Source organism: Saccopteryx bilineata, chromosome 4, assembly GCF_036850765.1.
Source record: "Saccopteryx bilineata isolate mSacBil1 chromosome 4, mSacBil1_pri_phased_curated, whole genome shotgun sequence".
NCBI lineage: Eukaryota > Metazoa > Chordata > Mammalia > Chiroptera > Emballonuridae > Saccopteryx > Saccopteryx bilineata.
This window is the reverse complement of record NC_089493.1, coordinates 1,548,558-1,562,462: the sequence shown is the minus strand read 5'-3', so window position 1 is coordinate 1,562,462 and position 13,905 is coordinate 1,548,558. Positions and strand designations below refer to the sequence as shown.

General features: G+C 59.6%; 2 gene segments (V, D, J or C); both read right to left on the bottom strand.

The window, feature by feature from the left end:
- LOC136335857 (Ig alpha-1 chain C region-like) overlaps positions 1–8,241 on the bottom strand; it is a 104,257-nt gene extending 96,016 nt beyond the window's left edge. Inside the window, exon 1 of the C gene segment in view lies at positions 8,215–8,241.
- The window catches only part of LOC136335856 (immunoglobulin heavy constant mu-like), a 29,966-nt gene that overhangs the window by 4,655 nt on the left and 11,406 nt on the right, over positions 1–13,905 (bottom strand). Inside the window, 3 exon segments of the C gene segment in view lie at positions 19–357; positions 447–764; positions 9,632–9,668. Of these exon segments, the coding sequence occupies positions 19–357; positions 447–764; positions 9,632–9,668 (694 nt within the window).

The following is a 13,905-nucleotide window of genomic DNA, read 5'->3' as shown; positions in this document are numbered from 1 at the left end:
GAGGACAAGACCGCTCACCGGGGTTACACAGGGACGACACGTTCTTCTCGACGGTCACCCTGTTGTGCAGCACTTGGCAAGTGTACGTGTGCTGGCTGAGCCAGTCGCTCTCGGTGATGCTCAGCATGCTGGTGACGCTGTAGGTCGCGGGCTTGGAGCCCTGCTCCAGCTCCGTCTCGCCCGTGGTGAAGCCGGATTGCAGCAGCTTTCCCTCCCGCAGCCAAGACAGCGCAATCTTCTTGGGCTTGAAGCCCGTGGCCTGGCAGATGAGCTTGGATGTGCGGGGGTTGGTGTTGGAGAAGGCGTCCCGGGGCGGGATGAAGACGGTCACTTTGGGGGGCAGTGGTTCCCTGGACCCTGTGGTGAGAGGACACATGTCCATCAGCCTGGCCTGGCCCAGGCCCTACCTTACCTGCCTGGCAGATGGGGAGGAGGTCCCGTCTCACCTGGGAGAGGCACATTCAGGTCTTTGTTGCCATTGGAGTGTTTGACGCTGCATCTCACGAACTCGTCGGTGCCCTGGAGGACGTCGGCGGAGGGCAGGAACAGCTGGGAGCTGGCCGCGTACTTCCCATCCCTCAGGACCGGTGGGAAGGCCTTGACAGCCTGGCTGCCGACGGCGCTGGTGTTCTTATAGGTCCAGGAGAAGGTGACGGGGACGGGCAGGAAATCCTTGGCCAGACAGCCCATGGCCACCAGGCTGTCATCGGGCTGGAAGCCCTCACAGGTGACGAGGGGGAAGAGGTTTGGGGCAGATGGGCTCGCTGAGGATCCGAGAGGCACAAAAGAGAAAAGGGGATGAGAAGGTGACTTTCTGTGTCTTGCCAGTGAAAGGGTCACAGGCCTGACTGCTCGGCGGCTGCCCCTGTAGGGCAGAGTCCACCACGGGCCTGCAAGGCCTCACCGCCTGTGTGGCGGGTGGCGGTATGGCGAGGCCAGTGTCCAGGCTGTGGGGTGTGGGGACCACTGCAGCCCTCCCGGCTGCAGGAGCCAGCTGAATGTGGCACGGAGAGGGCTTTCTGTTGCACCTTTCAGGCCTGGCCCTTCCTCTTCCGGCAGTGCTGTCCTGAACTCAGGACCACGTCCACCCTGGCTCCTGGCTCAGGATGGCCCGGGCCCAGGCCAGCTCTGTCTTCCCTGTGGACATTAGAGCTGGCACACTCAGCCTAGCAGTGAGAGCCCAGCAGGCTGCCAGTGAGCACAGGAGCCCCTGCGAGCCCAGCCCTCACCGGCCCAGGCTCAGTCAAACTCAAGTTCAGCTCTGTGTGTCTGGGGTCCGGATATTGGGGTGTGTATGGTGAATGGGACCAATACAGGCTACATGTGACGCATCCTGATCACAACCAGGTCGCTGAGGTCTGCCCAGTGCTGAGCAGGATCATCCTGTGTGACCATCTCAGCCCAACAAGACCCAGGTGGCCCAGCCAGAATAATGCAGCCCAAAGCAATCATCAAAGATGTCCATGTTAGGCGAGCTCACCCAGTCCATTTCCTTGGACCCAGCTTAGCCCAGCTTAAGTTCTCACCAAGCTTAGCCCAGCTCAGCTCAGTCCAGTCACGTTAAGCCTAGTTCATCACCATACAACTCAGTTCATTCCAGCCCAGCCCAGCTCATCCAGCTCAGCTCACCCAGCTCAGCCCAGCTCAGCTCAACTAGCTCAACTCACCCAGCCCAGCCCACCCAGCTCACCCAGCTCAGCTCACCCAGCTTAGCCGAGCTCAACTCAGTTTGGCTCAGCTCACCCAGCCCGGCTCACCCAGCTCACCCAGCTCAGCTCACCCAGCCCAGCTCAGCTCAGCTCACCCAGCTCAGCTCACCCTGCCCAGCTCACCCGGCCCAGCTCACCCGGCTCAGCTCAGCTCACCCAGCTCAGCTCTTCTGCTCAGCCCAGTTCAGCCCAGCTCACCCAGCCCAGCTCACCCAGCTCAGCTCACCCAGCTCAGCCCAGCTCAGCCCAGCTCACCCAGCTCAGCTTTTTCTGCTCAGCCCAGTTCAGCCCAGCTCACCCAGCTCAGCCCAGCACATCCAGCTCAGCCCAGCCCAGCTCACCCAGCTCAGCTCAGCACATCCAGCTCAGCTCAGCCCAGCTCACCCAGCTCAGCTCAGCTCAGCTCACCCAGCTCAGCTCACCCAGCCCAGCTCACCCAGCTCAGCCCAGCTCACCCAACTCAGCTCACCCAGCTCAGCCCAGCTCACCCAGCTCAGCTCACCCAGTTCATCCCAGCTCAGCCAGCTCAGCTCAGCTCACCCAGCTCAGCTCACCCAGCTCAGCCCAGCTCACCCAGCTCAGCTCAGCCCAGCTCACCCAGCTCAGCCCAGCTCACCCAGCTCAGCTCACCCAGCCCAGCTCACCCAGCTCAGCTCAGCCCAGCTCACCCAGCCCAGCTCACCCAGCCCAGCTCACCCAGCTCACCCAGCCCAGCTCACCCAGCTCACCCAGCCCAGCTCACCCAGCTCAGCTCAGCTCAGCTCACCCAGCTCAGCCCAGCCCAGCTCACCCAGCTCAGCTCACCCAGCTCAGCTCAGCTCAGCTTACCCAGCTCAGTTCACCCAGCTCAGCTCAGCCCAGCTCAGCTCACCCAGCTCAGCTCAGCTCACCCAGCTCAGCTCACCCAGCTCAGCTCAGCTCAGCTTACCCAGCTCAGCTCACCCAGCTCAGCTCAGCTCAGCTCACCCAGCTCAGCTCAGCCCAGCTCAGCTCACCCAGCTCAGCCCAGCTCACCCAGCTCAGCTCACCCAGCTCAGCTCAGCTCAGCTTACCCAGCTCAGCTCAGCTCAGCTTACCCAGCCCAGCTCACCCAGCCCAGATCACCCAGCTCAGCCCAGCTCAGCTCACCCAGCTCAGCTCACCCAGCTCAGCCCAGCTCACCCAGCCCAGCTCACCCAGCTCAGCTCAGCTTACCCAGCTCAGCTCACCCAGCTCAGCCCAGCTCAGCTCACCAAGCTCAGCTCAGCTTACCCAGCTCAGCTCACCCAGCTCAGCCCAGCTCAGCTCACCCAGCTCAGCTCACCCAGCTCACCCAGCTCAGCTCAGCCCAGCTCAGCTCACCTAGCTCAGCCCAGCTCAGCTCACGCAGCCCAGCTCACCCAGCTCAGCCCAGCTCACCCAGCCCAGCTCACCCAGCTCAGCTCAGCTCAGCTCAGCTCAGCCCAGCTCAGCTCAGCTCACCCAGCTCACCCAGCTCGCCCAGCTCATCCAGCCCAGCTCACCTAGCTCACCCAGCTCACCCAGCTCACCCAGCTCGCCCAGCTCAGCCCAGCTCACCCAGCTCAGCCTAGCTCACCCCAGCTCACCCAGCCCAGCTCACCCAGCTCAACTCAGCTCACCCAGCTCAGCCCAGCTCACCCAGCTCACCCAGCTCACCCCAGCTCACCCAGCCCAGCTCACCCAGCTCAACTCAGCTCACCCAGCTCAGCTCTCTCTGCTCAGCCCAGTTCAGCCCAGCTCACCCAGCTCAGCTCACCCAGCTCAGCTCAGCTCAGCTTACCCAGCTCAGCTCAGCTCAGCTTAGCTTACCCAGCCCAGCTCACCCAGCCCAGATCACCCAGCTCAGCCCAGCTCAGCTCACCCAGCTCAGCTCACCCAGCTCAGCCCAGCTCACCCAGCCCAGCTCACCCAGCTCAGCTCAGCTTACCCAGCTCAGCTCACCCAGCTCAGCCCAGCTCAGCTCACCCAGCTCAGCTCAGCTTACCCAGCTCAGCTCACCCAGCTCAGCCCAGCTCAGCTCACCCAGCTCAGCTCACCCAGCTCACCCAGCTCAGCTCAGCCCAGCTCAGCTCACCTAGCTCAGCCCAGCTCAGCTCACGCAGCCCAGCTCACCCAGCTCAGCCCAGCTCACCCAGCCCAGCTCACCCAGCTCAGCTCAGCTCAGCTCAGCTCAGCCCAGCTCAGCTCAGCTCACCCAGCTCACCCAGCTCGCCCAGCTCACCCAGCTCACCCAGCTCACCCCAGCTCACCCAGCCCAGCTCACCCAGCTCAACTCAGCTCACCCAGCTCAGCTCTCTCTGCTCAGCCCAGTTCAGCCCAGCTCACCCAGCTCAGCCCAGCACATCCAGCTCAGCTCACCCAGCTCAGCCCAGCACATCCAGCTCAGCTCACCCAGCTCAGCCCAGCACATCCAGCTCAGCTCACCCAGCTCAGCCCAGCACATCCAGCTCAGCTCACCCAGCTCAGCTCAGCCCAGCTCCGCTCAGCTAAGCCCAGCTCAGCTCACCCAGCTCAGCTCACCCAGCTCAGCCCAGCTCACTCAGCCTGGCTTACCCAGCTCACCCAGCTTACCCAGCTCACCCAGCTCACCCAGCTCAGCCTGGCTCAGCTCACCCAGCCCGGCTCACCCAACCCAGCTCACCCAGCTCACCCAGCTCAGCTCAGCTTACCCAGGCCGGCTCACCCAGCTCACCCAGCTCACCCAGCTCACCCAGCTCAGCTCAGCTCACCCAGCTCACCCAGCTCACCCAGCTCACCCAGCTCAGCTCAGCTTACCCAGGCCGGCTCACCCAGCTCACCCAGCTCACCCAGCTCAGCTCAGCTCACCCAGCTCACCCAGCTCACCCAGCTCACCCAGCTCAGCTCAGCTCACCCAGCTCACCCAGCTCACCCAGCTCAGCTCAGCTTACCCAGGCTGGCTCACCCAGCTCAGCCCAGCTGCGCTAGAAAGCCCAATTCAAACTGTTTTAGTTCAGCTCAGTTGAGCCTGCCCTGATAAGCCCAGTGCAGCCCTGGGCAGTCCTGAAAACCCACTGGTTCTGGGCCGAAAGGGCCAGTCCACCCGTCCTGCTTGCCTGAGCTGAAGCTGTCTCATTCTAGGAGTACGGTAAAGCCGGGTGCGGCCAGGGGTCAAGTCCTTCCCGGGACCCCTCCCTGCCTTCTGTCCCTGGATACCTCAGTTCCCCAACCCCGGCCACAGCCTCTGCCTCTGTCCCAGCCAGCTCTCAGCTCCCAAGCAGTGCCTGTCACTACCCTCCTTCAACGACCTGCTTAAAATACTTCCTGGCAACTTTTAGTTTTTAAAACATCTTGCAGGAATTAGGGAGCACTGGCCTGGGCAGCCGTTGCTGCTGTGCCAGAGAGGAGAGGTTGGGGCGGTCCCTGCAGCGCGTCCCCTTAGCCCGTGCCCTACCCCGAGCCCGGACTTTAGCTGCCTTCCCTCCAGAGAAGAATCATCCTTAAAAGTGGCCAGGAGAGAAGCATGGTTCTGAATTTGCCACTTAGAATTCTGCCCTTTAATACCCAGCTCTGTGGAAGGCCCGGGCTACTTTCTAAGGCACCACATTCACAACTTTCGAAAAGAGAACAGAAGTTGGGCCTTGTCTGAGCCACCACCATTGATAGTTATGGTAGCAATGGTGACAGATGGCGCATGCCACCTTCCTTGGAATATTCTTTAGGGAAACTTAAACGTGAGTGACCCAGACAAGGGCCACTCAAGAGGCCACCCAAGCCAACCCCTCTCGGCCTCCGCTGAGCGTCCAACTCATCCAAGATCTTCAAGTAGAAACAAAACCATCAAAGCCAACTGTCACCCTAGAGCAGGCTGGCAGCCGGGCTGCCTCTCTCTTACCATGCCTGCCTGGTCACTCAGAAGTCCCGTGGGGTCTCTGTCAGACAGCCATTCCTTCAAATCCACCACCCAGAGACTCGGGCTGGGCTGGCGGCAGAAGCCAGGACCACCCGTCCCTGGCCCGGGAGCAGGCCCGCTCCCAGACCCGTCGCCGGAGCAAGTTCAAGCCAGAACGCGTCCTTGCGATGGTACCGGGCGCCTCCTGACTGCAGAGCTGAGTGCTCTCCTCTCAACCCACCGACTAACGCGCTTAACTGGAACTCATTTGGGACAAGGACACACATTTCCCCTAAAATTTGTCCTCAAAGGGAATACCGGGAAAGTGGTCTTGAAACAATGTCCCTGAAGAGGCAACGTGATCGGCAGGGAACCGGCGTGAGATTAGTTACCACTGAGAAGGGTCAGCTAATTTTTTTTAAAAAAGTACATGAATGCATTGATAAACAGGGCCCCTAAGACTGTTTAAATTTCTTTAACATCTTACTTTGAAAAAAAAATAGAAAGGACAAATGGCTAAGCTAAGACCGAAAAATTAAACCCAAGTCGTTAAAAAAAAAAAAGGAAGCTTCTGGTTTCTGTCAGGCAAGAACTCACATCGCCCAGGTGTTGTTTTGCTCAAAGGGACACTTTTAGATTTGTGGGTAAAACCACCCGAAACCACTTCTTCATAACCATAAACTATAAATTTGCCAACCGTGTTTTCTTGCTTCCTAAAATAGACTCTGTTCTCTCGCTTCCGGCCACCGGCTGGCAGGTGTGTGTCCTCTCTACCCCCCACCCCTGCCGCCACCACCGTCCCTAGCTGGGTTCCATCCACTCTGAACAACCTTCAAATAATTAAAAAAAAAAAAAAAAAAAAAAAGCAAAAACCTTAATTAATTAGGGTTGAAGATTCAGCCCTGGTGGGGAATTCAACCCACCGACTAACGCGCTTAACTGGAACTCATTTGGGACAAGGACACACATTTCCCCTAAAATTTGTCCTCAAAGGGAATACCGGGAAAGTGGTCTTGAAACAATGTCCTAACGGTGCCAAGATTCAGCCCTAACGGTGCCAAGTTAGCACATCTGGGCCACCTTTGCGACCCTGTCAACTCCAGAAAGGACGCAGGGTCCTAACAACTGTTCATCTTAAATGATAAAGATGAAGAGAGAAATGCAACACACTTGATTCTCTCCCATCTTCAAAGTCACAGTTTTCTCAAACTGCGTTCCGCAGGAGCCGCTTCTAAGACGCCCTGCCCCGTCTCTCACTCCCTCTTGCTGAGCCCCTTACGGAGAAAGAACCGGTTCCCCGCGGACACTGCCTCCTGAGATCATGGGGACGTGTCCCCCCATCAGCGGGACCACTCTTTCTAACCAGTCAAGAAGTCTAAATGTGATCTACCCATTTTAAATAAATGTCATCAAATTAGTGAATTTGGAAAAAAAACCCAAAGATCCAAGCTAGTCTCAACACAATCAAGCCATTTAAAATACACTGTATCAAGTCAATGGACTTGAGAAAAAAAATCCAATCTACTAAACATGATCTAGTAATTTTTAATAAATTGCATCAAGTTAGTGGACTTGGTAAAAAAAAAAAAGAAAAAAAGGTCCAATCTAGTCTAAACACAATCTAGCCATTTTAAAAATAAATTATAAGGAGTTTGTGGACTTGGGGGAAAAAAAAAATCCCATCTGGCACAAACTGCCCTAATTCTGGGAACGGGGTTTCCCTGAGCACTGTGCCCGCCCGCGCTGTTCCCGGTTCTGCAAACGCCGGTGATGGGCCTCCTCGCCCACAGCTGGTTCCGACAGCGGCAATGTGCCGCCACAGCACGCTGGCCCTCCGCTCGGGCCTCTCACCCCAACACGGCCCCTTCAACCCGGCAGCCCCTCTCTTAAGGGCTCGGTGACTTCCCAGACCCGCCAGTATTGTTCCAATTTCTGAAAGGCCTCAGAAAATCAAGAGGCTCTGAAGCCCCTGAACCCCGGTCCCTGTCCTCCCTGGCCAGCCTGCCCCGGCCCCTGGGGAGGAGGCGTTCTGGGGACCAGCTGCGGATACCCAGAAAAACCCACAAAGAGGAGAAGAAAATAAGGCCCGAGAAGAGCCATTCTTACCTGTGGAGACGGTGACCTGGGTCCCCTGACCCCAGTAGTCCATACCATAGTTATCACAACAATGCATTCTCCATCCTCACCCCACAAAAACCAGGGGTCTGGCCCGGCAACGCCTCAGGCTGCCCGGAGACTTTCAGTGTCTCCAGGCTCCACACAGAAAGCCCATCGTCCAAGTCACTGTGATCCGGAGGGTCCTGGGCCCCTCCACCAACACTTCCCAACTTGGGGCCGCAGGAGACACTGGCTTCCCGGGCCCCTGACCATGAACCAACGCCCCGAACTGAAACTCGGAAGTCCGAGCAGTGAAGACGGCCACCCCGCCCTGCACAGTGGACACGGCAGAGTCCACGGAGCCCCTGGCTAGGCGGTCACACTGCCCCGCCGACCCCACACCGCTCCGTCCTTGGGGAGGGGAGGTCGAGCTCCAGTCGCCGCTAATGGGCTCGCTCCCTGGCTCCCTTTCTGGACTTCGGCCTCTCTGAAATCCAGACCTTGGCTCTCCCGAACTCCCCAAGTGCAGTGAAGAGTGGGGACGGGGTGAGGACTCACCTGAGGAGACGGGGAGCAGGGTCCCTTGGCCCCAGTATTCGAACCAGTTGTCACATTGTGACAACTATGCCAGGACCCTGGGCAAGAACTGGTGCCTGGCTAAGGCCTCAAGTCCACCTCAGACTTTGCCCGGTGAGGGCGGAGACGGCCACAGGACCAGAGGTCACCCCAAGGGTGGCCAAGACCTCCAGCGAGATCCCCGGCTGCAGAGCCCAGGAGGAGAGGGATCTCTGAAGTCCCCTTTCTGTCCGTGAGAGCCTCAGTCTCCTTCTGACCCCTTCCTGAGACCCCAGACTGGCCCCAGTCCTCTGGACCCGAGACCCAGACAACCTCATTTCTCCCCCAAAATGCACCAAAAACGCTGAGAGAGAGAGAGGAGAGAGGGGTTGTGAGGACTCACCTGAGGAGACGGTGACCATGGTCCCCTGGCCCCATACATCGAAGTAATCACATTGCCATGAGCCCCATTAGGCAGTGTACAAAAACCCGGGCCCCCCGCCCTGCCACCAGCAACCACAGAAAACCCTCTCTCCTCAGGTCCCCACGTCCCCAGACATGCAGCCCACTCTGTCTTCCAGAACAAAGGTCCCCTGTCCCCAACAAAAAGACATTTGCAGAGCAGAGACCCCAGTGGCCTCAGGACCAGCCCCCTGAGGACTCCCAAAAGTGCCATGTAGACCAAGAAATCTCTGAAAATTTCTTTCTTAGCCCCAGGACAGAGGAGATGGAGAGGAAGCCGACTTACCTGAGGAGACAGTGACCATGGTCCCTTGGCCCCAGTAAGCAAAGTCAGCACATTGCCATGGGCCCCATTTGGCAGTGTACAAAAATCCGGGCCCTCTGCCCAGCCACAGGCAACCACGGAAAGCCCTGTCTCCTCAGGTCCCCGAGTCCCCAGACACGCAGCCCACTCTGTCTTCCAGAGCAAAGGCCCCCTGTCCCCAACGAAAGGCCCTCTGTGGAACAGAGACCACCCCAGTGGCCTCAGGACCAGCCCCCTGAGGACTCCTGAAAGCGCCATGTAGACCAAGAAATCTCTGAAAATTTCTTTCTTAGCCCCAGGACAGAAGAGATGGAGAGGAAGTCATCTTACCTGAGGAGACGGTGACCATGGTCCCCTGGCCCCAGTAACCAAAGTTGTCACATTGCCATGAGCCCCATTAGGCAGTGTACAAAAACCCCCTGCCCAGCCACGGGCAACCACAGAAAGCCCTGTCTCCTCAGGTCCCCGCGTCCCTAGACACGAAGCCCACTCTGTCTTCCAGAACAAAGGTCTCCTGTCCCCAACGAAAAGACATCGACAGAGCAGAGACCCCAGTGGCCTCAGAACCAGGCCCCTGGGACCCCCGAGGAAACCTCAAGAAACCTCTGGGAATTCCAGCTCTGGGACAGAGGAGGAGCCAGGAAGCCGTCTTACCTGAGGAGACGGTGACCAGGGTGCCCCGGCCCCAGTGCTCCAAGTAACCATAGGCACAGTGAGTGCGCCGGGTGCTGAGGCTGGAGGAGGCATTCGGCCAGACTCCCCAGGGGGCCCGGGAAGCCGGAAAGTCTGCTCTCTGCTTGAAGACGCAGCCCAGCCGTGTCCCTGGCAGGCTCCCTCCCGCCCCCCGCGGCCCCCACGTCTGGGTTTGGACATCCTTCCTGACACCTGGCTTGCTCTGGCCCCACGGGTCACGTTGCCCTGCTCTCCCCTGCCGACCCCTGACTAGGGGCTGCTCCCCAGCACCCAGCCTGCTGCCCAGGCCGCCCCTCCCCTGTGGTCCCCGGGCCTGGAAGGAGCTCCCATCCTGTTGTGTTCCTACCCAGCCCCCTGGTGCATCTGGCGCTGAGCCGTGATGGCCCCCAGCTGCCCCGGGGGCGCTGGCCAGGTTTTTGTAGAGTTGTCAACCACTGTGGTCCCAGGTTAGCACTGTGATTCCGGGCTCAGCCAAAACCCTGTGGCTGGACTGGGGGCTGGGCGGGGTGGGGGGGCTGAGCAGAGGAGACCCCAACATCCAGGGCTGCTTTTCCCTTTTCTTTAGAAATAAAAGCAGATTCAAGGCTGTGCCTGGGGCCCTCTCGCTGCGGGGGAGGGGGAGAGGCTTTGTGCCAGGGGAGGGTGGAGCCCCTAGCCCAGGGCTGACCTTTCGGGCAGGTCCTTGGGGTCTGTCAGGGGCTCAGCCCCAGAAGATGCTCTCTGCCTCCGCTCACATCTTGTTAATTCCATCACAGGTGCAGGCTCCTGCACCCCACTGCCAGGCCACCGTGTGTCCACAGGATGGGTTCTCTTCTGGTCCCCTGGGGCTGCTGGTCTTTGGGGAGGGGTCTCAGGAGGGCACTCACATGGGCTCCTCTCCCCCCACTCCAAGGGCTACAGGGAGGGGGAAGGAGGTTTGCTTTTCCACTCGTCCCACCGGGGGCTGGATGCTGGGACTCGGAGGGACCCCAGGCGGAGGCCCTTGGGCAGGTGTCGGCACACAGGCTCCCGGGGTCAGGTGTCAGCTGAGGTATGCTGAGGCATCGGCAACTGCTGGGGGCAGGCAGCAGCCCAGATGCAGCCGTACAGCCTGTAGGCCTGGGAGGGCACCATGATGCCCTGAGCGCCGGCTGGCACTGGGTGAGTGCCCGGCGTGTTGAGAAGTCTGTGAGTGTGAGTGTACATGTGTGTGCACCTGTACGTGTGTATGTGTACACGTGTGACTATGTGCACGGACATGTGTGTAACACCAGGCAGAGGAAGAGCCCAGTCAAGACCCAGGGGCTGGGCCACGTGCCTGGGAAACTCCGGTGCTTTGATGTGGTTGCATTTAAAGGTGACGTGGCCGGCAAAGAAGGTGGACACGTGGGAGGCTTGCTTCAAGTCTCGCTCTAGAAGGTTCCGCCTGGTCCAGTGTGGACGGGTTTGGGTTGGGCTAGGGATACAGGGATGGGAAGTCTGGGTGTTGAGAGAGGGTGAGGGAGCCTGTGGGGATGGTGGGGCCTCCCCTGGGGCTCCCCTGGGGGCAGGGAGAGCAGATTCTCTGGGCAGCACTGCCAGAGCTGGAGACAGGGCGTGGTGCCCCAGGTCCCTGTCCTGGGTCTTGGAAAGATGGGAAGATGCCCCTGAGCAGCGGGACCACAGACTGAGTGAGTGCTACAACCTGGGTTGTGGGGAGAGCAGGTGGAGGGTGGGTTACGGCCTCGTGACGGCTCCCCTCCTGAGCCTCGGAGGATTAACGGGGGAGGGTTGGTTCGACCTGCCCTCTCCTTGTGACTGGGAGTCCAGCTCTCCAGGTTAGGGCTGATGTCCCAGTTTGCCCTCCCAGACTCAGGGCGGGAGTGTGGCTCACAGCTCAGGGCAGAGCTTCCTCAAACCCCCACCCCCTCCTCCAGCCCCGTTCTGGAGGCTCTGCCTGTTGTAGCCTCCAGTCTCCCTTTCCGGGAACGAGGGTAGGGGCTGGTCCCCATGTCCTCCGGAAGCACCTGCTCTGGCTCTCCAGGCCTGGAGGAGGGGCAGTACCCACTGCACCCTGCCATCCCCTTTCCTCCAGCTCAGCCCCGCCCCCACCCCCTGACCCCCAACTCCAGCTCCAGTCCCATCCCCCCTTGTCTCCCATCCACCAGCCCCCAGCCTCACGTCCCAACGCCCAGTCCCAGCTCCCACCTCCAGTCCCATCCCCCGTTCCCCACCTGTCACCCCAGCCCTTGCCCTGGGGCCCCAGCCCCCACTCCCTACCCCCCAGCCCCCAGCCCCACCTCCAGTCCCATCCTCCGTTCCCCACCTCTCACCCCTAGCCCTTGCCCTGGGGCCCCAGCCCCAGCCCCCAGCCCTTCCTTCATCACGGCACAGAACAGCCAGGCTGCAGGCACTGCTAGCTCACAGAGGACCCAGTTCAGCAACCACAGACCACGTGTCCTACGGGGCTGCCGCGTGTGACAGGAGCCGACCTTGGCCGCCTCTTCAAGCCTTTCAGCCGAAGTTCCTGCAGGTCTTCCCTGCTTCTTCCTGACATGCTGTGCATGGCTTGGGTCAGGGCAGCTGTGGTGGGTGCAGGGCCTACAGACCATGGGGCTGGCTGTGCTCATACTAAGGCTGGGCTCCTTCCGTGGCATCCCACGGACCAGTCTGGGAGGCTGCCCCTGCCCCCCCGTCACAAGCACGTGTCCGGAGAAGGACATGGTGTTACAGGCGTGCACCCCAGTGGGTGCCAAGTGTGGCATCTGGATGGGTGCACCGAGGTGGCCAAGACTGAGCCCACCAGCGGTGCTGAGTGGGTCTCCAGCCTCTGTTCACAGCTGCTGTTTCACGGGGGCCCTGCCCGTTTCAGAGCAGGTGACTGGGAAGATGTCTCCTGGCCTGGCTGTTCTGAGCAGGACTTGGAGCCGTGCTGAGGGCTGGACCCCTGAGGGTAATGCAGAGGATGCCCTGGTCACTCATCTCCCTTCTTAGTCCGGACACTTTCATGCAATAGCTTCTGATAGCAGTCAGTGAGCTAAGAGTGGTTCCCTGCCTGGCCCGAGGCCTTGCTGTCCAAGCCGGAGGGGAAGTCCTCAGGGCGGCAATGACGGAAGGTGGGCGGGAGCAGCACTCATCCTGCTCACTGAACTTGGGTCATGAAGTCCCGTAGATGAGAAGTCAGAGATGACGCCTGATGTCTGCTTGTGGGACCGAGAAGACAGGCTTTGCTGAAGGACAGGGCACTGCTGCTGAGACCAGTGGTCTCTGTGGCCTTCCAGGCTGATGGTGTCACTGTGGCCTGTGATCTAATCAGGCCCAGGGCCGTGTTTCCCCGGGGTCTGGCTTGTGGCGAACCGGATGGCCGGAATGCAGGTGACATTTGGCGGGTAACGAAAAATCTCTCCATGACTTCTGGTGGCCTCCACCATCAGAAGCTGTGTTCTCTGGGCACTTGACTCTGGAAGGAATGCCCCCGTGGGCAAAGACACAGGAGGACGACGTCTATCTTTCTCAGGTCAGAAGCAACGCCGGAGCACACGGTGGCTGTGGTGGATCCATCCATCGATAGGTGTGAGAACTTAGGAAAGCAAAGAGAGGAAAGTGAAGAGAAACAAAACCTGCCCTCTTCGAAGGCCTGATGACACGAGCCAAAATGAGTAGAAACCAGAAAACAAGTTAACAGACAAGTAAGAGAATCATAGAGGAGAGACACAGTCACGTAATACATTCCTGAAGGTGACGGTTAAAGAAAGACGCTGGTACATTGCCCTCCGTTCCTTGCCCAGAAGCAGCAGTGGGGCGTTAGCAGTGGGGGGGGGGGGGTCCTGAGAAGCCTCATACATTCCCCCACATTCTCCAGAGAAAAGCACTGACAGGAAGGTTATTTCTTTATGAGGAAGAACAACTTCAGGTGCCAGTGACAAAGGTCTGGTCACCTGTGGGGTCGCCAAGAAGACGTGTGGCTTCTCACGGCAGCAGGAGACCGACGGGAACTTGCTCAGTGGCTGATGGCACGGGAGGCAGGCTGGTGACTCGGACGTCTTGGCCATTCCTTTGCGGTTGGACAGTGGCTGCTGTGGTGGGAGCAGATGCCCCACTTGCCCGTCTGCTTCTGCACAAGAGGGCAAGCCCGCTTGATTTCCTCGTGTAGTATGATGCCGCCTCCTCACAGTGGGTTTCGGTGACGGAAGCAGGAGCTCCTGGGTTCGGATCTGGACCAGGGGACACGGACCTGAGCATTCAACAAAGTCTCTGAGGCCACAACACAGCCTTCA